Here is a 22,960-nt window from a genome sequence, read left to right as displayed (position 1 = left end):
GTCAAAGGGGTTGGGTACCAGATGGTAATTGTACCCTAGTGCTCTAGCAAGGCTGAATGTAACCCCTGGGGAAAGATGACGGGTCACGCAACGCACAGGAGGCCCAAAAAAGGGAGATGACGTGCACGCAACCCCTCCTAGACCACGTGTGCAGAAAGAAAAACCTGCACTACGCTGTGGCACCCAGAAACACAAGAATGAACGTATGCGTGTCACACGCAGCCTAGAATGACCTCTGAAGGGGTAGGCTACACACGGGGCAAGCACAGATGTTAGATACGTGCGTGACTCACCGTCTGCCTGGTAAACGAGCGTGTAAAAGGAGCACGTTTGGTTGGCAACACCCCCGCCAAAAGAAGATTTGTACGCTGTCTGAGGAGACAGGACAACAGTAGAAGGGAACACTGTTTGAGGGAACAGGCCCAGGTAAACCAGTAAAAGGGAAAGAAGAGAAAAAGCTGTCAGAGGTAACAGGGAATACGAACTTGAAACGCTGTGAAGTAAATCGCGTGTGAAACGACAAGAAGTACAGAATTCACCCACTCGCTCTCCACGAAAAGCACGTACAAGGAAGTGCTGTTCTACGCGTACCTTTTATACAGGCCCACACGTCCAGCGTCACTTACGCGGCGTGTACGCGCTAGGGCCATTTCCACCAATTACACGCTTTGCCACTTCTGCGTGTAGGGACATTTCCTCCAATTACACGCTTTGTCACTTCTGCGTGTAGGGACATTTCCTCCAATTACACGCTTTGTCACTTCTGCGTGTAGGGCCATTTCCACCAATCACACGCGATGAGACTCTGACGTGCAGTCTTTCCACGTGTGCTCTGTCATCACGTGCTGTGTGAGAAACACCCGTGCGGGTCACGTCACAGACGCGCTTACGCGCTGAGGGCCTTTGGTCCAATAGAATCGCGTATGCGTGCTGACGCGCTTACGCGCTAAGGGCCTTTCCTCGATTTTCACGCTGACGTGCAGGATTTTCACGTGCCAAATCACTCCGTACCAAGCTGGCCACGCGTAAGCACACGGAAGACCACGCTCCTGCCCAGAAGGCCGAACTACTGCCCCCCAGAGCCCCGAGCACGCTCCCACCTACCATCTGCTGCTGCCTGACTGCCTGCTGCCCACGTGCACTGCCATTTGCTGCCTGCACATCAGCCAGGGGTGCTGTTGCTGTGACCACCCCTGCTGGTACCGAAGACTCCCGACTGGAATTCCATCGCTCCACAGCCCAGCCCCAGGACCCAGTTGCCCACCCACTCCTGCCTCTGGGGTTGTCATGTCGGGGCAAACACCATCTGTGACCACTGACAACCCCCGGCCAGAGAGGCAGAGGGGCACCAGCTTCAGTGCCACCGAAGTTGGTGTCCTGGTGGAGCAAGTCCTGGGGCAGTATGATGCCCTCTTCGGAAGTTCCCGCGCCGACAAGGAAGGACGGACTCGGATCTGGACTGACATCGTGACTGCCATCAACGCGGAGGGGGTGGCAGTCCGGGACTTACAACATGTCAGGAAGCGCTGGGAGGACTTCAGGTCCAGGACCCTGAACAAGGCCCGGCGCCTCTTGAAGGCAGCGGATGCCAAGGGGCGCCGGGGCCACTTGTCGGAAGAACAGATGGGGGTCCTGGAACGCATATCCCCAGCGCTCCACGTCCAGGTCCTGGAGAAGCAGACCCGTCTGGAGTCGAGCGGTGAGTGTACATGCATCCTGATTGTGAGCAGTGCGTGTGGTGATTATTTGGTATTGTGCAGGTTGCACATCTGTTTGTATGGGGTCGAGTATGGGTGGGGGTGTACATGGCCGTGGGGCTGACACATGCGAGGGCTGTAATGTGTGAGACATGGATGGTGCTTGTGTGTGTGTAGGCTTGCATGGCAAATGCAGTTGTGCGTGCACACATGTTTGTATGTATGTGTATGTAAGTAGACATGTCCGTGATGTCACGCATGTATGTTGTATTGGGCTGCATGTATGAGCACTGTGTACATGTGCATGCGTGTGTATTTGACAAGGGTGCAACAGTGATGCAACATGGATGCATGTGACTGCGGTATGTGTAAGCCTGATTGGCAGATGTGACATGGATGCCCGTCTGAACAGTGCGACACTTGGCAGAGGTGTACACATGCATGCAAGTGTGGTGGTGTGTGTACATGTGTGGTGCACTTCCTGTGTTGCATGTGATGTCTGGGTCACCTTTGGCTGCTCATGCTGTTGTATGTGTATGGATGGTGGTGGCAGTTGCGATATGGCTGTGGTATGGCTCATGTGTGCGAGTTGCAATGACATGTGTGTTGGCGATTGTGATGACATGTCTGAGGTTTGCCAATGCCACTCATGTGCAACTGTCATGTGTGTATGTGTCCATTGTACAGTGCCCTGATGCCTGTGTTTTGTTTCTCCCTGTCTGCAGCGTCAACTGATGAAGAGGGCGGAGAAGGTGCTGTGGAGCACAGCGGCGGGGATCCGACCGCCAGCCGGAGACGCAAGGCCCGGCTCCCCTCCCGTGTTGTCATCTCGTCGGGGAGTGAGGAGTCCGGTGCCGCGTCCCAGGCCGCAGCTGCCGGGGGGAGGTCCAAGAGGCGGAGGTTGGAGTTGGACTCCTCGGCAGCAGAAGGGGCAGCTGGGACCCCACAGGGCCCAACAGGGGAAGATGGCACGGAGTCATCCAGGTTGGTGGGGGGTCTGGTGGAGGAGGAGGCCGTGCAAGCACCAGAGACGGGGTCTGGAGGTGGGGATCCCACTGGTGCTAGTGGTGCAGTCCAGGACCAGGGACAGGAGGCAGCACAGGCCGCCGCGGAGGTGCCTGTGTGCAATCCTGTCCCCGATCCTGTCCCTGCATCATCTTGCACCAGCAGGGATGCCTACGTCCAGACCCGTTTCCAGGCAGGGGATGAGCTGACGTCAACTGGCCTTCCTCTGCCTGCGGACGTGGCTATCCAGGTCCGGGTTGAGCCTGTCCTGGCTGGTGTGGCGTTGCGTCAACGGGCCATGCGAGGTGACCTGCAGTCTTTTCATGGAGAGACTGCACGTCATCTCGAATGGCTCGTTGACCACGTCAGCCTGCTGGGACAGGTCACCCAGACCGGATTCCTCCGTCTGATGGGGCTTGTTCCGACCCCCTCCTCAACTGGACCCCCTATGCGCCAGTCGTCCTCTGTGCCATCTTCCCACCCATTAGTCACCTGGGTGCCCTGTGGAGCTGCCTCTGACAGTGCGGCCAGGCTGGTGGAAGAGGCATCCCTGCCACAGTCGGGAGTCGGACGTCCAGCAGGGGTGGCCACATCAACAACTGCACCCCAGCCGGCGGAGGATGTGCAGGCAGCAGGAGGCAGTGCACGGGCAGAGGCAGAGCAGCAGCAGCAACATGGTGGGAGCCATGAAGGCTCGGGGCCTTCGACATCGGAGGGGCAGGCATCGGCCGGAGGGCAGGAGGACCCAGGACAGAGAGTGTCTTCCGTGTGGCAGCGGTTGGGCCACGCCATAGGTGCGGAGCGGCGGCGGGCGGAAGAGGCGCGGCTCACAATGGTCAGGGCGGAGAACTCCATGCGGAGGGCCCTGAGGCGGGCCGAGTGCCTCGAGGCAATCCGCAGGGGGTTGGAGGAGGACACGGCGTCGTCCCTGCGGACCCTCGGGGCCATGGAACTGGACCGCCTCCGGGACATCGAACAGGAGTTCGATGATGCCCTGGCCCGGAACACCACGGAGTGAGCCGCTGGACTTGCCCGCCGCCTTTGTATATAGTTCTTTAGTTTTAGGTTTCCTTTGTTTTTTCTTATGATTTGGAGTCGACGGACACTGCTCCACTTTTTGTATATAGTTGATATTTAGGTAGGTTTTTTAGGAGGTTTCCTTAGTTCAGTTGTGATGATGGACCCTTGTTATTTTTGTACATAGTTCTTTGTTGCATGGAGAGTTTTTACATTTCACTTTGGACAATATTTTATGGATTTGATTTTCTACTTTTGTGTTTTTATGCGGACATGCAGCTTATTTTTTCACATTTACATTGTAGTTATTTTTCTTTCATTACCATTCGTATTTTTGTCCAATACATTTTTTTTTCCATTGTTCACTGTGTGGTTTCATCTCATTGGTTTCATGCATGTCATGTTGAGTGTTTTCCCATTCAATTTGAAAATCTGTGTGTGACGGACATGGGTTCATTTGCTTCATGAACATTGGGGGTGTAACATGTGTTTTCATTTCCATTTGGGTGAATAGGTTACTTGGTAGGGCTTTTTGGCTGTGGAGGCTGACCATTACGCACATGATTGGGGATTGTGAGGACCTGGTGGGGGCTGCACATGGTGGCAGGGGGGTGGGGGTGGTGGGAGACATGAGTGGGGGCCTGGTGGGGGCTGCCCATGGTGGCAGGGGGGTGGGGGTGGTGGGAGACATGAGTGGGGGCCTGGTGGAGGGTGCCCCTGCACTGCTGGGGGGTGGGGGTGGTGGGAGACATGAGTGGGGGCCTGGTGGGGGCTGCCCATGGTGGCAGGGTGGTGGGGGTGGTGGGAGACATGAGTGGGGGCCTGGTGGGGGCTGCCCATGGTGGCAGGGGGGTGGGGTTGGTGGGAGACATGAGTGGGGGCCTGGTGGAGGGTGCCCCTGCACTGCTGGGGGGTGGGGGTGGTGGGAGACATGAGTGGGGGCCTGGTGGGGGCTGCCCATGGTGGCAGGGGGGTGGGGGTGGTGGGAGACATGAGTGGGGGCCTGGTGGGGGCTGCCCATGGTGGCAGGGGGGTGGGGGTGGTGGGAGACATGAGTGGGGGCCTGGTGGAGGGTGCCCCTGCACTGCTGGGGGGTGGGGGTGGTGGGAGACATGAGTGGGGGCCTGGTGGAGGGTGACCCTGCACTGCTGGGGGTGGGGGTGCAGGGGGACATGAGTGGGGGCCTGGTGGAGGGTGACCCTGCACTGCTGGGGGGTGGGGGTGCAGGGGGACATGAGTGGGGGCCTGGTGGAGGTTGACCCTGCACTGCTGGGGGTGGTGGGAGACATGAGTGGGGGCCTGGTGGAGGGTGACCCTGCACTGCTGGGGGGTGGGGGTGCAGGGGGACATGAGTGGGGGCCTGGTGGAGGGTGACCCTGCACTGCTGGGGGGTGGGGGTGCAGGGGGACATGAGTGGGGGCCTGGTGGAGGGTGACCCTGCACTGCTGGGGGGTGGGGGTGGTGGGAGACATGAGTGGGGGCCTGGTGGAGGGTGACCCTGCACTGCTGGGGGGTGGGGGTGCAGGGGGACATGAGTGGGGGCCTGGTGGTGGTTGACCCTGCACTGCTGGGGGGTGGGGGTGCAGGGGGACATGAGTGGGGGCCTGGTGGAGGGTGACCCTGCACTGCTGGGGGGTGGGGGTGGTGGGAGACATGAGTGGGGGCCTGGTGGAGGTTGACCCTGCACTGCTGGGGGGTGGTGGGAGACATGAGTGGGGGCCTGGTGGGGGCTGCCCATGGTGGCAGGGGGGTGGGGGTGGTGGGAGACATGAGTGGGGGCCTGGTGGGGGCTGCCCATGGTGGCAGGGGGGTGGGGGTGGTGGGAGACATGAGTGGGGGCCTGGTGGAGGTTGACCCTGCACTGCTGGGGGGTGGGGGTGGTGGGAGACATGAGTGGGGGCCTGGTGGGGGCTGCCCATGGTGGCAGGGGGGTGGGGGTGGTGGGAGACATGAGTGGGGGCCTGGTGGAGGGTGCCCCTGCACTGCTGGGGGGTGGGGGTGGTGGGAGACATGAGTGGGGGCCTGGTGGGGGCTGCCCATGGTGGCAGGGGGGTGGGGGTGGTGGGAGACATGAGTGGGGGCCTGGTGGAGGGTGCCCCTGCACTGCTGGGGGGTGGGGGTGGTGGGAGACATGAGTGGGGGCCTGGTGGAGGGTGACCCTGCACTGCTGGGGGGTGGGGGTGGTGGGAGACATGAGTGGGGGCCTGGTGGGGGCTGCCCATGGTGGCAGGGGGGTGGGGGTGGTGGGAGACATGAGTGGGGGCCTGGTGGGGGCTGCCCATGGTGGCAGGGGGGTGGGGGTGCAGGGGGACATGAGTGGGGGCCTGGTGGAGGGTGACCCTGCACTGCTGGGGGGTGGGGGTGCAGGGGGACATGAGTGGGGGCCTGGTGGAGGTTGACCCTGCACTGCTGGGGGGTGGGGTGGTGGGAGACATGAGTGGGGGCCTGGTGGAGGGTGACCCTGCACTGCTGGGGGGTGGGGGTGCAGGGGGACATGAGTGGGGGCCTGGTGGAGGGTGACCCTGCACTGCTGGGGGGTGGGGGTGCAGGGGGACATGAGTGGGGGCCTGGTGGAGGGTGACCCTGCACTGCTGGGGGGTGGGGGTGGTGGGAGACATGAGTGGGGGCCTGGTGGAGGGTGACCCTGCACTGCTGGGGGGTGGGGGTGCAGGGGGACATGAGTGGGGGCCTGGTGGTGGTTGACCCTGCACTGCTGGGGGGTGGGGGTGCAGGGGGACATGAGTGGGGGCCTGGTGGAGGGTGACCCTGCACTGCTGGGGGTGGGGGTGCAGGGGGACATGAGTGGGGGCCTGGTGGAGGTTGACCCTGCACTGCTGGGGGGTGGGGGTGGTGGGAGACATGAGTGGGGGCCTGGCGGAGGGTGACCCTGCACTGCTGGGGGGTGGGGGTGCAGGGGGACATGAGTGGGGGCCTGGTGGAGGTTGACCCTGCACTGCTGGGGGGTGGGGGTGGTGGGAGACATGAGTGGGGGCCTGGTGGAGGGTGACCCTGCACTGCTGGGGGGTGGGGGTGCAGGGGGACATGAGTGGGGGCCTGGTGGTGGTTGACCCTGCACTGCTGGGGGGTGGGGGTGCAGGGGGACATGAGTGGGGGCCTGGTGGAGGGTGACCCTGCACTGCTGGGGGGTGGGGGTGGTGGGAGACATGAGTGGGGGCCTGGTGGAGGTTCACCCTGCACTGCTGGGGGGTGGGGGTGGTGGGAGACATGAGTGGGGGCCTGGTGGGGGCTGCCCATGGTGGCAGGGGGGTGGGGGTGGTGGGAGACATGAGTGGGAGCCTGGTGGGGGCTGCCCATGGTGGCAGGGGGGTGGGGGTGGTGGGAGACATGAGTGGGGGCCTGGTGGAGGGTGCCCCTGCACTGCTGGGGGGTGGGGGTGGTGGGAGACATGAGTGGGGGCCTGGTGGGGGCTGCCCATGGTGGCAGGGGGGTGGGGGTGGTGGGAGACATGAGTGGGGGCCTGGTGGGGGCTGCCCATGGTGGCAGGGGGGTGGGGGTGGTGGGAGACATGAGTGGGGGCCTGGTGGAGGGTGCCCCTGCACTGCTGGGGGGTGGGGGTGGTGGGAGACATGAGTGGGGGCCTGGTGGAGGGTGACCCTGCACTGCTGGGGGGTGGGGGTGCAGGGGGACATGAGTGGGGGCCTGGTGGAGGGTGACCCTGCACTGCTGGGGGGTGGGGGTGCAGGGGGACATGAGTGGGGGCCTGGTGGAGGTTGACCCTGCACTGCTGGGGGGTGGGGGTGGTGGGAGACATGAGTGGGGGCCTGGTGGAGGGTGACCCTGCACTGCTGGGGGGTGGGGGTGCAGGAGACATGAATGGGGGCCTGGTGGAGGGTGACCCTGCACCTCTGGGGGGTGGGGGTGCAGGGGGACATGAGTGGGGTCCTGGTGGAGGGTGACCCTGCACTGCTGGGGGGTGGGGGTGGTGGGAGACATGAGTGGGGGCCTGGTGGAGGGTGACCCTGCACTGCTGGGGGGTGGGGGTGCAGGGGGACATGAGTGGGGGCCTGGTGGTGGTTGACCCTGCACTGCTGGGGGGTGGGGGTGCAGGGGGACATGAGTGGGGGCCTGGTGGAGGGTGACCCTGCACTGCTGGGGGGTGGGGGTGGTGGGAGACATGAGTGGGGGCCTGGTGGAGGTTGACCCTGCACTGCTGGGGGGTGGGGGTGGTGGGAGACATGAGTGGGGGCCTGGTGGGGGCTGCCCATGGTGGCAGGGGGGTGGGGGTGGTGGGAGACATGAGTGGGGGCCTGGTGGGGGCTGCCCATGGTGGCAGGGGGGTGGGGGTGGTGGGAGACATGAGTGGGGGCCTGGTGGAGGGTGCCCCTGCACTGCTGGGGGGTGGGGGTGGTGGGAGACATGAGTGGGGGCCTGGTGGAGGGTGACCCTGCACTGCTGGGGGCTGGGGGTGCAGGGGGACATGAGCAGGTGTGCAGGGTAGTCCCCTGTTTTGTGGGCTGCCTGCTGGGGCCGTGGAGGGTGTACAGGGAACACCTGTGAGGACCCACCCAGCCTAATTGCGTGTGATAATTCCCGCACACCCCTGTAATACACGTACCTGGCCAAATCGCATGTGAGAATTCCCGCGCACCCCTGTAATACACGTACCCAGCCGAATCGCGTGTAGAACTTCCCGTGTACCCCTGTAATACACGTACCCAGCCAAATCGCGTGTGATAATTCCCACGTACCCCTGTAATACACGTACCCTGGCCAATCGCGTGTAGAACTTCCCACGCACCCCTGTAATACACGTACCAAGCCAAATCGCGTCTGATCATTACCACGCACCCCTGTAATACACGTACCAAGCCAAATCGCGTGTGATCATTCCCGCGCACCCCTGTAATACACGTACCCAGCCGATTCGCGTGTAGAACTTCCCGTGTACCCCTGTAATACACGTACCCAGCCAAATTGCGTGTGTTATAATTCCCACGTACCCCTGTAATACACGTACCCTGGCTAATCGCGTGTATAACTTCACGCGTACCCCTGTATTACACGTGCCCTGGGTAATCGCATGTAAGACTTCCCGCGTACCCCTGTAATACACGTTCCCTGGACAATCGCGTGTTGAACTTCCCGCGTACCCCTGTAATACACGTTCCCTGGACTATCGCGTGTTGAACTTCCCGCGCACCCCTGAAATACACGTACCCTGGCAGCTTGGCTAATCGCGTGTATAACTTCACGCGTACCCCTGATATGCACGTTACCCGCTTTGCGTTCCTTGTTTGGCAGCCCTGTAAACTGGTCCAGGGTTAGCGCAGCCCTTTGCGATGATTTAGCGATTTTGATGGCTTTTCCTTGCGCGAGGGCGTTCTTGGGGGCGTTACTGGCGCTGCTGCAGGGTCGCTGCGATACTCTGCGCCACGGCTGGTTTGGGAGCCTAAAATCCATGAATACGCTGTGCGCGGAAATCGGTTTTAGCGCACGTGCCTGGCACAGACAATCGCACGCGGACACTCTGCGCCAGCCGCTTGCGACACTTTTCTGCGAAATTCTATGAATTACCCTGATAATGTTTTACCAAGAATTGATCTGAGCTCATTCTTGCATCCCCTCATCTGATGTATGCCATCATCGTGGTGAAAAAAAGAAGACGGGAAAGTCTTCGCAGTCACGTCACACATGAAACACATGGTCAACAAAACAGACACCTCCACATTGTCAAATATGGGGAAGTGCTCAGTAAGTTGCAATGCTTTATTTCGGTTACATTGAACCATAAAAGCCATGTTCAGATACAAATATCGCACAATAGATAGCAATGCAGACTTTGTACAGAGCAAACACACATTTAGAAAATTGCCACTAAAGCAGCAATATATATAATATATTAACAATACAAAATAAATTAATTTATAGTAGCAAGTGTTCGAAAAATATAGTCATTTTGCAAGTTTACAAAAAATTCAGGCACAGTAGATGCAATATTATGAATCCTTCAATATCGACAATAAAAGTGAATCCGCTCAGATCATAATACCATATTTCACAATATAAAGGCACTAAAATATAAACTTCATTAAACATTTAACATTAAAAGTTATCAAAACGACCCTATTTGCAATATTTTTGCCAGTATTGCCAAGTCTTCATGAGGTAACTTGAGCCAGTAAATTCCTTATAGACACATCCCATTAAGTGGTCTTTAATGACCGAAGATTATTCTGAACCTGGGTGTCTGTAGTAAACCAGAAGGAGCTCAAGCCAATCTTTAATAATACTGACTTCACATGCTTAAATCAGGCCCATGGTTTAGAGTGATTGTTGGCTAAAACATCCTTCATTGCCCTCTTGTAAACCTCCAGTTCCGGCCACGTCCATAGCTTAATCCAGAGTAAGACTGACACTAATTGAGCATGGTAGTCACTGCAGACCCGTTCAAGCTCTAGGTTAACCACCAGACTCAAGGCGCCAGGGGATAACCCTAGCATTTTTTTGTTTTGTTTTCGCTAACCTTGAGTTTGACTGTATCATGGTAACCAGCAGCGTATGATGTAGCTGAGAGGGTAGACCTCCAAAGGTGCTTTAATAGCAGTATTACCATTTTTTTTTTAGAAAAGCCTAGAAGAGCACCAGATCATCTAATAAAAATTAACTTGTTTATTTGGACCTATGAATTCCAAGATTTAGTATTATTAAAACAAACCCCCAGGTAATCATAGAAATCAACATTTTCGATTCTAATACCATCCAATTCAATGTCTAGATGTGGAAGTGGTTTCTTCAAACAAGACATCATTTTCGTTTTTGAAACATTTATAAACAACATGTTTTGCTACTTAGAAATACAAATTCATTAAAAGTCGTTTTTAGGCCTTGGGGAGGTGTAGACAACTAAACAGCGTCATCCGCAAATAAAAGAATTTGAATGCGTTCATTTCCAATCAGGGGAGCATCGATATCAGATCCCAATAGGGATCTTGCAATGCAATCAATAAAAAGAGTAAATACATAAGGAGCAATTACACATCCCTTTCTCTGCCCTTTTGTGACAGGGAATGCTTCGGTTAGTCCGCCCTGGTGTGCCCATCGATCTCTTGCCGTATTAAGAGCATAAAGTGTCTTAATGCACGTGACTAACTGAAATGGGAGACCTAAATCATACAAGGTGCCCCATAAAAGATGGCATTTGATATTGTCGAATGTTGTTTTTAAGTCAATGAATGCCACATACAGGGGCATAGCCTTTTGGGTGATGTATTTTTGGACAATCAAGGTTAATCAGAGATCTTGTTCAACCGTGCCTAAGCCTCTACAGAAAGCTGCTTGTAAATTATGAAGTTTCAAGTCATCCATATAGAGAAGAAGGGGATTAGCAAGGAAATTGGCATAAGCCTTTCCCACGCCACGTGAAATAGGTCTATAGTTGGATGGGTCAATACTGTCCTCTTTTATTGGGACTATCATAGCTGACTGCCATGAGGTTGGTGGTTTGGGAAATGTGCTCACCAAGTCAAAAAATGTTAATAGAAGAGGGACCCAAAAGGAAGGTTCTGCTTTCAAAAGGTCCATAGGACTGCCATCCAGCCCTGGCACTTTTTTGTTCCTTTGTGCATTAAGAGCTGAGAGCACCTCATCCTCGAAAAATAACAGAGGAGGGCCATTGGTAGTAAATGGACCTCTAAAGCTCCTAGTGTGGGATTATGTACTAAACCTGACTCGTACAATTGCTTAAAAGGGTCACACCGCACAGAGGCAGGCATGGTCCTAATGAGACTGAGGTTTATGTTTAAATCACATTGTGTGATAATCTTCCAAAAGTCATTTGGCCATTTTCATGCTATGCTTTCTATAAACTTTCCCATATAGTTTCAGTTTCTTCTTCTTTTTTCTTCTTAATTGTGGCCTTATATTTAGTCCTGCTTTGGCTTACCAAATCCCCTTAATCACAACTATCGGATTTAACAGCTGCAAGTAGGTTACTCTTGTCTTTTTTGCAATCCTTATCGAACCAACTTTGACATTAACTCCTCATATTGCCCCTAGACTGAAATGCTCATCGAGTAAAATGAAGGTTGTGTAATGTGTACAAGTTCTTCATAAAATGGGAGCTCGTAAGGATCGCACGGAGTTGCTTCATGAATAAATACAAACAATATTAAATTCACAGCCCCATGGGTATTACTCCTCAGTCGTTGCTTGTTTAATGGGCCCTGTTGTATATTACGGCCACTATTTGAGATGGTGATATCTGGGGCATAGATTGCAGTGTGACTATTCTTAATGTCATAATTCATAGTGATCATAAGGGCTTTATGGTCGCTTTCCGGCCATTCCATGGCATGAAAATTGTTAAGGAAGTGCCAAAAAGGGGTGTTTATCAGACAGACAATTATCAATAAGGCTAACTCCATTCGTTGCTCTGAATGTATATTTAGTGGATGTACCACCCTCTAAGTGGCAATTTAAACCTCTTAGGCCTCTTTCTGCAAAAATAGGGGCCAACTCCTGTGCATGACCGTAACGTGTTCTTGTCGTAGATACTAGGGCCCTTGGAATAGTGTGAAGCCTGGAATCTCCACTCTTTCCCATAGGATATATGCTAATGGATTATGAGAGACAATGGGCCTCATTACGAGTGCGGCGGTAACCGAGGCGGTAAAACCGCCTCGGTTACCGCCGGACTCGTATTACCATTCCACCTGCGTGATTCCCGGAATTACTGGGGCATTACAACACCGGTTTTCCGGGAATCACGGAGGCGGAATGGTGTTAATCCCCAATCCCATTGAGTCCTATGGGAATCTATGGGAGTCCTATGGGACGCAATGGGAATGGGGATCATGGAAACACCGGCAGCATCTCGTAATGCTGCCGGTGTTTCCTCGTCCGCCTGCAGGCGGGCAGTGAACATCACCTCCCGCCTGCAGGAGTCGGGATCAGGTGGTCCGGAAACAACGGTGGCAGCGGGTTTACCGCCACTGTTATTTCCGGACCGCCTGATTTGTAATGAGGCCCAATAACTTTTGGTTCAGAGAAAGGGCTGCTTAAAGTTTGAGGAATGCAGGCATCCGTATCACCTGCGTGCAACTATGGAGGTTGTCAGGTTGAGAGGTGCCTCAAACCTCACAGTAACATGCATTAGTGCTGTGTTCAGTGTCCGAATGGGACTTTTGTCCATAAAGACAATGCATGGCGTTTGTCAGGTGTTCGTCGGGGCAAGGGCTGGAATCTTTGCTCCCTTCTCCCAAAGGTCTCCCTTTGCTGTCTCGCACAAGCCACTCACCAGAAAGTAGCACCATGACTTTGGTTTTAGAGTTAAGCTGCACTCCTGCAGTGCATTACTCATGATGAAATGAGGAACAGAAGGGACAGGAGTGTGGGCTCCTTCAAAAGCCCCACACAACTTGGTGCAGTATCCCTTAGGCTGAAGGGACTCCGGCATCTGCAGGAGTCTGAAGAGAAGTATGCTGGCTCGGATAGAAAGGGTGTTTGGGTGGGGCATGGGATGGACAGATGGGCAGTCCAATATCACTGCAATCTTGAGTTTGCATTCTCTGTGCCCCTTTGCGAGGTAAAGATGTTTGCTCGAATTCCTTACAAAACAACTAAAATGATGAACGCGGGCTTGCAGTTTTCTTCTGTTCTTTGTACTTCCAGGGATAGGGAGTGGCTGTCAGAGATTAGTTTACGCCTTATCCATTAACAGCTATTTTTCACTTCAAAAAGGGGAAAGGTATGCTTTTCTGGACTGAGGTAGGGTGGTTGACTGATTTGTGCTCTAGAATGCCTTTACACCATTTGGTATGATTTCTGGGATGAACGCCAGATAATTGTGTTTGTTTGGTCAACCTGTGGTGCATCTGCTCTCCATCTAGGGGAATAGCGTTGCTGCCTAAAGCTTGAACATATGAGGTGCAGAATATGCAATTTAGAAGATGTGTAGCTTGGGGAGAGCGTACTACTCTCTAAAGCCTGACGATGTAGGGTGCAGGACCTGCACTTTCAGGTAATCACTGTGCTGTCTAAAGCCTGACCGTGTAGGTTGTAGGGCATGCAATTTAGGGGGATAGTTCTGCTGCTGTGAAGCCAGACCATGTCTGGTGCAGGACAAGTGATTTAGGGGGATCACTTTACTGCCTAAAGCCCGACCATGTCATTGATTGATGGGTCAGCAAGGCACTGGGTAGGCTTTTGAAGGTGCATATTTCTACTGATTCATGTTTTCTTGTAATTAAAAGTTTTATTTTCACTAAACCTAATGTCGGTTTAGGAAGAGAAATTCAGCGGTGTAAGAAAAATATGGAGAGGTGTATATCATGTTTGCAAAAGCCACTTAAGAATGCTTCTTACATAGATGTCAAGATCTATTAATTTCAAACACTGCTGCGAGGTTTCAAAAATATAGTCATATGCAATATTGATGTGAGCAGAATATGAATATAGCAAGAAAAGGGGTAGCGAGATGCTCCATAAAACAGAACTATATGTCCAAGAACTGTGTATCTTTCCCTATGATATGATATGATATGATATGATATGATATGATATGATATGATATGATATGACGTGGCATTTATAACGCGCCTGTACACAAGTGTTTCTAGGAGTGACAAGAGAAAGAGGGGGAGACAAAGGGGGTACAAAATAACGATCTTACTAGGCCTTGTGTCATTCAGATCGTGCAAGTGCAGGGAAGAGGGAAGAGGGAAGGGGAAAAATGCCTGGGGGAGCGGAAGGGGGAACTGCAGTGAACTCTTAAGTGCAGCCAGCGGGTGGCTCATACGTGCAGAGAGAAGGGACTGTAGGGTTTCAGATACAGACCCTTACGTGCTGGGGAGCCCGAAGGCAGTGCGAGGGCAACTGGACATGCTCGAGCCTGGGCCCGGGTTCAGAGGATGAACAGGTGACCAGTGCGCGGAGCAGTCAGGTGCATCAGCAGGGGAGCGGAAGAGAGAAAGCAGATGCGAAAAGGAAGGTCTGGAGTCCAGGCAACCTTATTAGTGGGAACACCCTCTAAAAAGAGATGACTCGCTGATCTGTATTTGGCTAATTCTCTTCCAGGTACAGTAAACCCTAGTATGGGTTTTGGTTTGACATGCTCATACACTGCAGTCCAGGGATATCAAACTGATTTTCTCCCAGAATATCATCCATGTGTCTAGATCTAAGTAGGAGTCTAACAACCGTGCAACCTGTGGGCAGTTATTTAGACTGTGGAAACCTCTTGTCATTTATGCAGAGTGGAGTTTCTTTGATAGCTGTGTGAATCCCGTCCAAAAACCCACATTCCAAGATTGCTCCTTTTGTTTCTGTGATAACACCCTTAATCATTGTTAGGGATCCAACCACTGCCCCATTAATTCAATAAAGTATTTCTTACTGCAAAGAAACCAGTGTGACTAAAATAGCACCTTACCATTGTGTTTAATTGAAGGGTTTGGCCATTTTGAGACCTCTCTGAGGACATATAGATAACTTTCTAATGTCTTAGAAATCTCTAGCCATCAGTATCTCAAAAACTCAGTAGGGTGAAGTTTTTCTCCTTTGTTTTGGTCTTGCTGTGGTTATGTCCATCAGTTCAAGAGGATTTGTCTCACTTGTTCAGCTCTTTTCTGTGTAGCCAACCGATTTTAAGATGTGTCTAACAATGAAAGGTAGATGATATTTTTGAAATTTGAAGATATTCATTACTATGTATGCTTGTGAATGCTGTCATTTCCAGTCAGCCATTCTCGCAATTCTATTTATTTATTTATTTATTTATTTATTTATTTTGTGTTTAATCACTTCGGATTTTTTTACAAAACGAAAAGGACTGAAGATCCGTTTAAATAATTTCAAATTCAGTGTCTAGTTCAAGTAGATGAATGTTCTCGTTATGGGCAAAGAAAAAGAGGAATTCTATTTATTCCCAGATGAGTGATTCAACTATTTGAGCAATTTTCCTGGACATCCCTTGGTATATTGTAATGAGGTAGATATTTCTCAGTTCAGCAATCATTTGATTGAATACAGCTTACCCCACACCGAGAGGTTAAGTTTTGACCATGTCTCCAGGCCAGTGCACAATGAGAAAGTATCTTCTCCAAGTTAATATTGAAGATTTTTCAAGCATCATTTGTAAACCATATCTCCAGCTATTTAATTTTACCAAGACAGCATTTAAAGTTCAATGTTTTCAAAACTTGTTTGAGCCAGAATGGAGACACTGGGATGACCTTAGAATTGTTACAGCCAATTTTATATCTTGTGACTGGAACACTCGTTCTCATTAAGGTATAGAGAGGAGGGCAAACAATATCCAGGAAAGGACAGGAGATCTTACACATCCAGCAAAATTGTTGTTCTCTTCCACCGTATGTCACTCCCTCGGTTTCTTCCTCACCCAGAAGACGCATTTCCTGGGGTTCTAGTGTGAGGATAAATAACACTTGAGAGTGGCAAAATCTTTGTCTGGTCCATCTTGGTAACTCAGTTGGATTTGAGCCTAGACCATTTTTAAATACAAAGCCAGATGGCAGGATTTAACCAATTTCACAAAAGATAAGATGCCCAAAAAAAAAAACGTTATTTTCCTGATTTTAAAGAGGCAATTCCACACATTGCAGTCACGTGCCTTTTCAGCGTCCATGGTTACTACTTTATGTTTGAGTTACTTGCATCTACATTCCGCAAATACAGTGGTTTACAAAGCATTCTGTGGGTAGATCTTTGCTGAAATAATGATTATTCTTACTGTATCATTGGCTGAAATGAAACGAATATGTATGTGCCTTGCATTGCATGTATTTACAATTTGTAGAGTTTCTGCAATATTTGTTTATTTATTTATTTTATCGTTTGTTTGTTAGACGCTCATACAATAAGAACATACTGTTTCAAAGCACCCACAGGGCAGGGGGCAAGGAGCGAGGGAAATACATTAAGCATTACAATATAATAAGTTCCCATAGAGTTCTATAGGACTTCATGGGCTGGGAACCCATGAACCACTGAAGCGCCGGAACCGTTGTTCACTGTTCTTGTGCTTCAGTGAATGAACTGCCGGTAGGTGTCTGAACTACCAGCACGTCAGGCCTACCGGTAGTTCACTGCCCCTACCTGCAGACTCGGAGTATGCCGGTCTGGAAAATTGTGCCAGTGTACGTTGTTACCGGCACCTTATTTCCGGACAGGCATACTCCTAATGACCCCCATTGTGTTGTATGCTTTGGCCTGGTTAAAAAGCATGCATTTGCATGAATGTGGGAAAAAGGGTTCTGACCTTGTTATGTGTCAAGTAAAGGATAGTCTGTACATCTTCAACATTGCAATTTTGATTCAGTTATTGTTGCCTGTATTATTACAAGGAATAATTTTGAAGGGGCGTTGGGTCATTTTTTCCCGAAACACTTTCTCAGACCATATTTGTGTAAAAGAAAAAAAAGAACAAATACAAGATGGGGGTGTCCTCTGCGAAAGGACACCCCATGTCCCCACCACGCACACTGGTTGAATCCCATGCATGCCCTTACAGCAGGGAGCAGGGCTGAGAACGCACCATTCTGAACATTAAAAATAGGTGCTTGGAGGGGTTGTGAAGTCCCTGGGAAGTAGGTAAGGGGAGCAGACGCCAGTAGAAACTGAGTGTGTGTGTTCAAGTGCCGCAGAAAATGGAGGCACATATATCATGGATGTGATCGCTACATGTGGAGTCAAGAATTCATTCTAAACCAGACCAATGCTCCCGTTCCAACATTCTCTGTCACCATGGTGTGTTGCTACAAATGTTGGTGGCATTAATATACTAAAGAGAAGTAGTCCTGCAGTGCATAGTTGAAAATAGTGAGCAGAGACTTTACAAAAGGGCTTTTGAATTTAATCCTATCCTCTCCAGACCTAAAAGGGTAATAGCACATGGTGGTAGTAGCAATAGATTGTGGAGTTTTCCTACTGAAGTAAAAAATGGTACTTCAATAATGAGTAAGTAAATAGACAAACTGATTTAGTAAATTAAAGCGGTTTTATTATGTGGTTTTTGAATAGCATCGTTGCATTCAAGTTAAGTATTTTAATTGCAACCTGGTGGAACTGGAGTAGGTTTAGCATGAGCATGCATGATGTGTAAATGGTTTGTCCGTATGAAAGAGGCAGCATTTATCAATGTTTTTATTTTTCTCTTGTGTGTATTAATTAGCATATTACAGCAACGGATAAGAGGAAATGTCTTGGTGTAACACACACGCGCCTGGACATTGCATTGTTCCACTGTGTGCTTCTTATAACCGAATCTTCAGAGTAAAGTCGCTACCAGTAGTTATTGGCTGCCCTCTAAACATTCTGATTGGCTGAGGGGAGGTCAATAACGATGTCCATGTGCAAATATAATATATGTCTTAAAAATATGCAGCAGTATATAATGTCAGCATTTTCTTTTACAGTGACTATATGCATATGCAATGATATTGGATACTGCATGATAGAGGTTGAGAAGATGGAAGGCATGCCAACAGTCTTTTCAGCGGTTGGCATCATTGTAGGCACTCTGGGAGCTATAGGTAGGTTATGAAAACGTTTATTGAAACATTATGTAGCCTTTTTTTAAAAGATCTCTAGTTGATCCTGTGATGGTTAAGTGCAGTACGTTATTCGCTTTTGTAGTGTTCTATTCTCCCCACACAGGGATTTGAACAACTGATTTCCTTGTCATCTGCAATGTTAACCTGTGTTCCCTGTGCTTGTGTTATATATGATTGTCTAATATGCATGATGAGTTAAGGAAAGACGAGGCTTAATTTTTCTGGACAGCATGGGCGTCGTGCGTTGGCACCATGACATGTTAAAGTTAAGTCTAGAAATCATTGTTTCTGGAGAAGGAAGCCGCAGTATTGGTGACCCCGGGAGGCCAGGGGACAGAAGTAGATGTTGCAGCCAGGCCTAATCACTGCCAGCATCAGGCTGCATGTGAGAAAGTAAAACATCCAGAATATGGAAGTGATGGGAGAATCTCTAGGCAGCAGAACGTGAGGGCATAAGTAGAAGACGCAAAGATGATGGCAGCATTAAAGGACAACAAAATGAGGGTAAACATTATTCCTCAGAATGAAAAAATGTGGCGAAAAACATTGTATTGTATGAACTCTTTCAACAAAGAAGATCGGATGACACAGTGACATCGTAGATAGGCTCCATCTGAGCTTAAGGAGTGTGTAAATGCACCACTTCGGTCGACATCTGCTGCAGGCATGGCTATCCATCCACGCACTCTAGAATGCAACTACGACACACTATCTCAAATTCGGTCTAGCTGGTCATATAACCATTTTGGGTAGATATCATCTAGGGAGATTTTTTCCACCTACTACCTGGAACAACATTGTAGAGAACGTAAAGTTGAGCATGGCATGAGGGGGGCCTTCATATATGCCTGGCATGAGGTTGAGGTGAGATTCCAGGCCCTAGATGCCTTTTGCAAAGCCCTGGGCCATTTCCCCCTCTTTTTCTCTAACAGGCCAAGACCCACTGCACAGCCCTTTTCTCCACTGCCGCACCTTATATCTCTGGCCTTCCTTTCTCCCCGCCTACCATAACACGGAAGTCGGCGACTCTGAACTGGAGCCCTCTGAAAGCACTTCCAGCTGCAAGGCAAGAGGTTGAGGTGAGACTGCAGGTTATCGAGGCCCTAAGCCATCTTGTGCCTCTATTTTCACAAACAGTCCCAGACCAACTGCATGGCTCTTTTCTGCACTGCTGCAGCATAACCCACTGGCCTCCCTCCACCCAGCACACCCACCCCCTGAATGGAGCTACATTTGGGTTTTGTGACCCACAACATGGAAGCCCAAGATACTAAATCAGAGCACTCTAAATGCACTTCGCACTGTTTGCCAAGAGGTTGAGATAAGACTCCAGGCCCTTGAGGTCTTTTGCAAAGCTCTGCACCATGTTGCCCCTCTATTTTCTCAATCAGACCCAGACCCACTGCACAGGGCTTTTCCCCCCATTGCAGCATAAATCCCCATCCTTTCCTGCGCACGCACCCACTTATTGAAAGCTGAATCAGGTTACATGACACACAAACCCCATAACGCTGACAGGTGCCGCCTGTTTGCCTGGAGCCCTAAACCTGCAATGACTCCTCATTGGGCACTCCATTCGTAAGCAGGTAAGGGACCGCACCCTATGCACAGACAAACACGTAACATCACACTCAGACCAAAGGGACCACATTGACAATTTGGTCAATACATGCCGTATATTGTGACACATATAGGTTCCAGATAGAAAAGGAACAGATTAACTCCTAACAAACACCACAACAAATCACATATGTGTTTACTCATAACAGTAGTGTAGCAAGGTCTACAACCAGATGTCACCAGGAGAGTATTTCGCATTAACACATAGATGCATCTCCTTCACACTTCTGGCAAGAACACCCAACACAGCATTATAGACAACCCCACAAGACTCTCCTACACATAGAAAATAGACAGACTTACTCTGCAACACACATGCTCGTAATCCTTAACTATTCCACGTAAAATATCTGCATAACTACCAGATAAATTAGAAACTGCATTAGGACAGGCAGGATTTCTTTGTACCATAACCGTTCTACTTACTAGCATATAGGGTGTCTGTTTTCCATAACTGTTTGCTCACCTAGCATATAGCTGGGCTGTTTATGGTAAACGTCTGAATACTTAGCAGGTTTCTGTGCTGTTCATCATAATTGGCTGCTTACCTAACACTCAGCTGGGCTGCTTGCTGCAACTGTCTGCATTATACAACAAAGGTCACATCGATGCATACCCTAGCTTGATGTGAGTAAGCCAAGTGTTGAATTACTATGGAAATAATGGGTGCAAGGAAGAAAATACAACCCTGGCACTAAGGTTGGAAGTCAAATATGTGCTTATATGAAGTGTCCTGGGAATGGACAAGCCCGTCCCTCGCACATCATTGTACTGTGAAAACAGCCGAGAATTGACAAACAGTACACTAATTCATCATAAGCGAAACATCAAAACAAAATGAAATCATCAGAAAAATTATTTTTATTCAGAGAAATACATAATGAGCTTGATGTGTTTCTGAGTTAATTCAAAATATTAGCTACAAGCTTCAGGAACTTCAACGGGGTCAGCAAGGGCACCTGTCCTTTCAAATCTATGTATGTACCATCTTGAGACTGTTTATATTTTACAACATGATTTTGGGTCAGCTAAGCTGACACCATGGAAGAGGTATATAGATGACATTTTTGTCATCTGGTCAGGAAGCTTGTCCGAGTTTAATTCCTTTCTAGACTATCTGAATTCTATCCATCCTCGGATTAAGTTTACCATAGAGGTTGGTACACCTAGATCACATTTTCTTGCTATGGAACTTCAAATCACTGAAGAAGACATTGAAACTAATTTTTTAGGAAGCCTACTGATGTCATTAACAGTCTGCATCATTCTAGTTTTCAACCTATGTATTTTAAAAACAGCATCCCACACAGTCAATTCTAAAGACTTACTTCCTCTGTCATGACTTATGTTAAAGACTGTACTGTGATGGATAAAACGTACAGAAAAAGGGGATACCCTGTGGATATTGTCAGTAATATCAAAGCTGATCAACAGACTTGTAGCCATAGTCACCACATTAATAGACTTCTGAAGAAAAATTGGCAATTGATCCAGTTGGATCCATAGCTTGCAAAGTTATTTCCTAAGCCCCCAAAGATAGCCTATAGAAGAGGGAAGAATTTTTGAGACACAATAGTGAAAGCAGAAAGCCAGGTTTCTTCTGGACAACTTGTGTTATGTAAGAAGAATACAATGTGATAAAAGGAGAGCATGTTAGAAACCCCGCCACATGGGCTAAAATCAAACTGAGAGACTATGGCGTTTGTGATTCTAAATCTGTTATCTATAGTTTGTGTTGCCCTTGTGGCTTATATTATGTTGGACAGAACTCAAGGAAGGCCAAAGAAAGGTGGGGAGAGCAGAAGAGTAATATACGCGTGAGAAATACCAGATCACCTGTTGCCAGCTCAAATGCGTTGTGTGGTTTTTGAGGTGGTCAACAGGCATTGGAGAGGAGGAGATTTGAACAATAAATGGACACAACCAGAACTTTTTTGGATGGCAAAAATGTCAATTAATCCTAAAAAACAGTCATACTGAAGTTGTGCAAAATCCATACGAAATGCTAATTTACCTGGTTCATAAATAAGGTCAAGATCCAAGCCATGGACCATATGGTCTACTTGGGTATCTCATCGGTGCTCACCCCACCAGGGCATTCTCTAGGATCTACTTAAGGAACAAAGCACTATTAGTTGCAACACAAATGGGCAAACTGGACAAAAAGTATGGCTATTTTTCGTGGCTCCGGCTCTGAAGTTCTACATTGCTGAAGTGGTCTCTAGATTAATATATGGTTTTGGAACTTTTCCCAGAATGGATTCATAGGGAGCTAGATCTGTATGAGGCTCTAATATAAAGGAAGGTTTTATTCCACCTACATCGTTGTATTAACTTTGCTGCTCTATGATACGAGCTGGGTTTGCAGCCATTTACCACTTTGGTGGAGTGGAAGCAGTTGCCACTTATGAGGAAACAATGGTTAAATCCAGTATCTAATCTCTATAGACACCTTGGTAGTAAGGGTAGGGAGGGACGGGGCAATAAAGGCTTCATCCAAGAATAATGTATGAAATGTCTTTCAATCTTTGGAAAAATTGGGTACTCACAGACTATCTTATTAACTAATTCCAACTTTGTCAAAAAGAAAAATTGGCTTCTCGATTGGTCTGCAGGACAAAGACTGATATGCAAATGGATATTTCCCATCTGTGAAAGGCACAGTGAGTAAAAGCAGTGGCTGCGAACTCTCAAGTGGTTAATAACCACTGAACAGGTTATCATGTCTGTTCTTGCGAGAGAGGGGCGCCCGCTACCTTTGTAAAACTATTTGTTAAGGAACCTGGGATTGGTAACCCTGGGTCTCCTGGGGGCAACCAGACGTGGTCTCCCTCTCACTGTGCTTAGAGAGGCATCAGCTTCACCTCACTGATGATCCCCAACAAGGGTGAAACACGTGTATGGGGTTGCTGGTGGTACTCTCGTTCAGATTGGAATTGCCATTGTATTTCGGTGCTGGACTGCCCCTGGGCAGGACAAAGACTGATATGCAAATGGATATTTCCCATCTGTGAAAGGCACAGTGAGTAAAAGCAGTGGCTGCGAACTCTCAAGTGGTTAATAACCACTGAACAGGTTATCATGTCTGTT

At 50.0% G+C, this 22,960-nt stretch overlaps 1 protein-coding gene across 3 annotated transcripts in view; it reads left to right on the top strand.

The window, feature by feature from the left end:
• The window catches only part of CDH16 (cadherin 16), a 1,158,846-nt gene that overhangs the window by 1,111,632 nt on the left and 24,254 nt on the right, over positions 1–22,960 (top strand). For all 3 annotated transcript variants that reach the window (XM_069653297.1, XM_069653307.1, XM_069653286.1), the window contains exon 17: positions 18,113–18,229. In XM_069653297.1, coding sequence (XP_069509398.1) covers positions 18,113–18,229 — 117 coding nt within the window. The remainder of the gene's footprint in view (positions 1–18,112; positions 18,230–22,960) is intronic.

Source organism: Ambystoma mexicanum, chromosome 1p (assembly GCF_040938575.1).
Source record: "Ambystoma mexicanum isolate Mex_15411 chromosome 1p, UKY_AmexF1_1, whole genome shotgun sequence".
Lineage (NCBI taxonomy): Eukaryota > Metazoa > Chordata > Amphibia > Caudata > Ambystomatidae > Ambystoma > Ambystoma mexicanum.
This window is presented reverse-complemented; position numbering and strand designations above follow the sequence as displayed.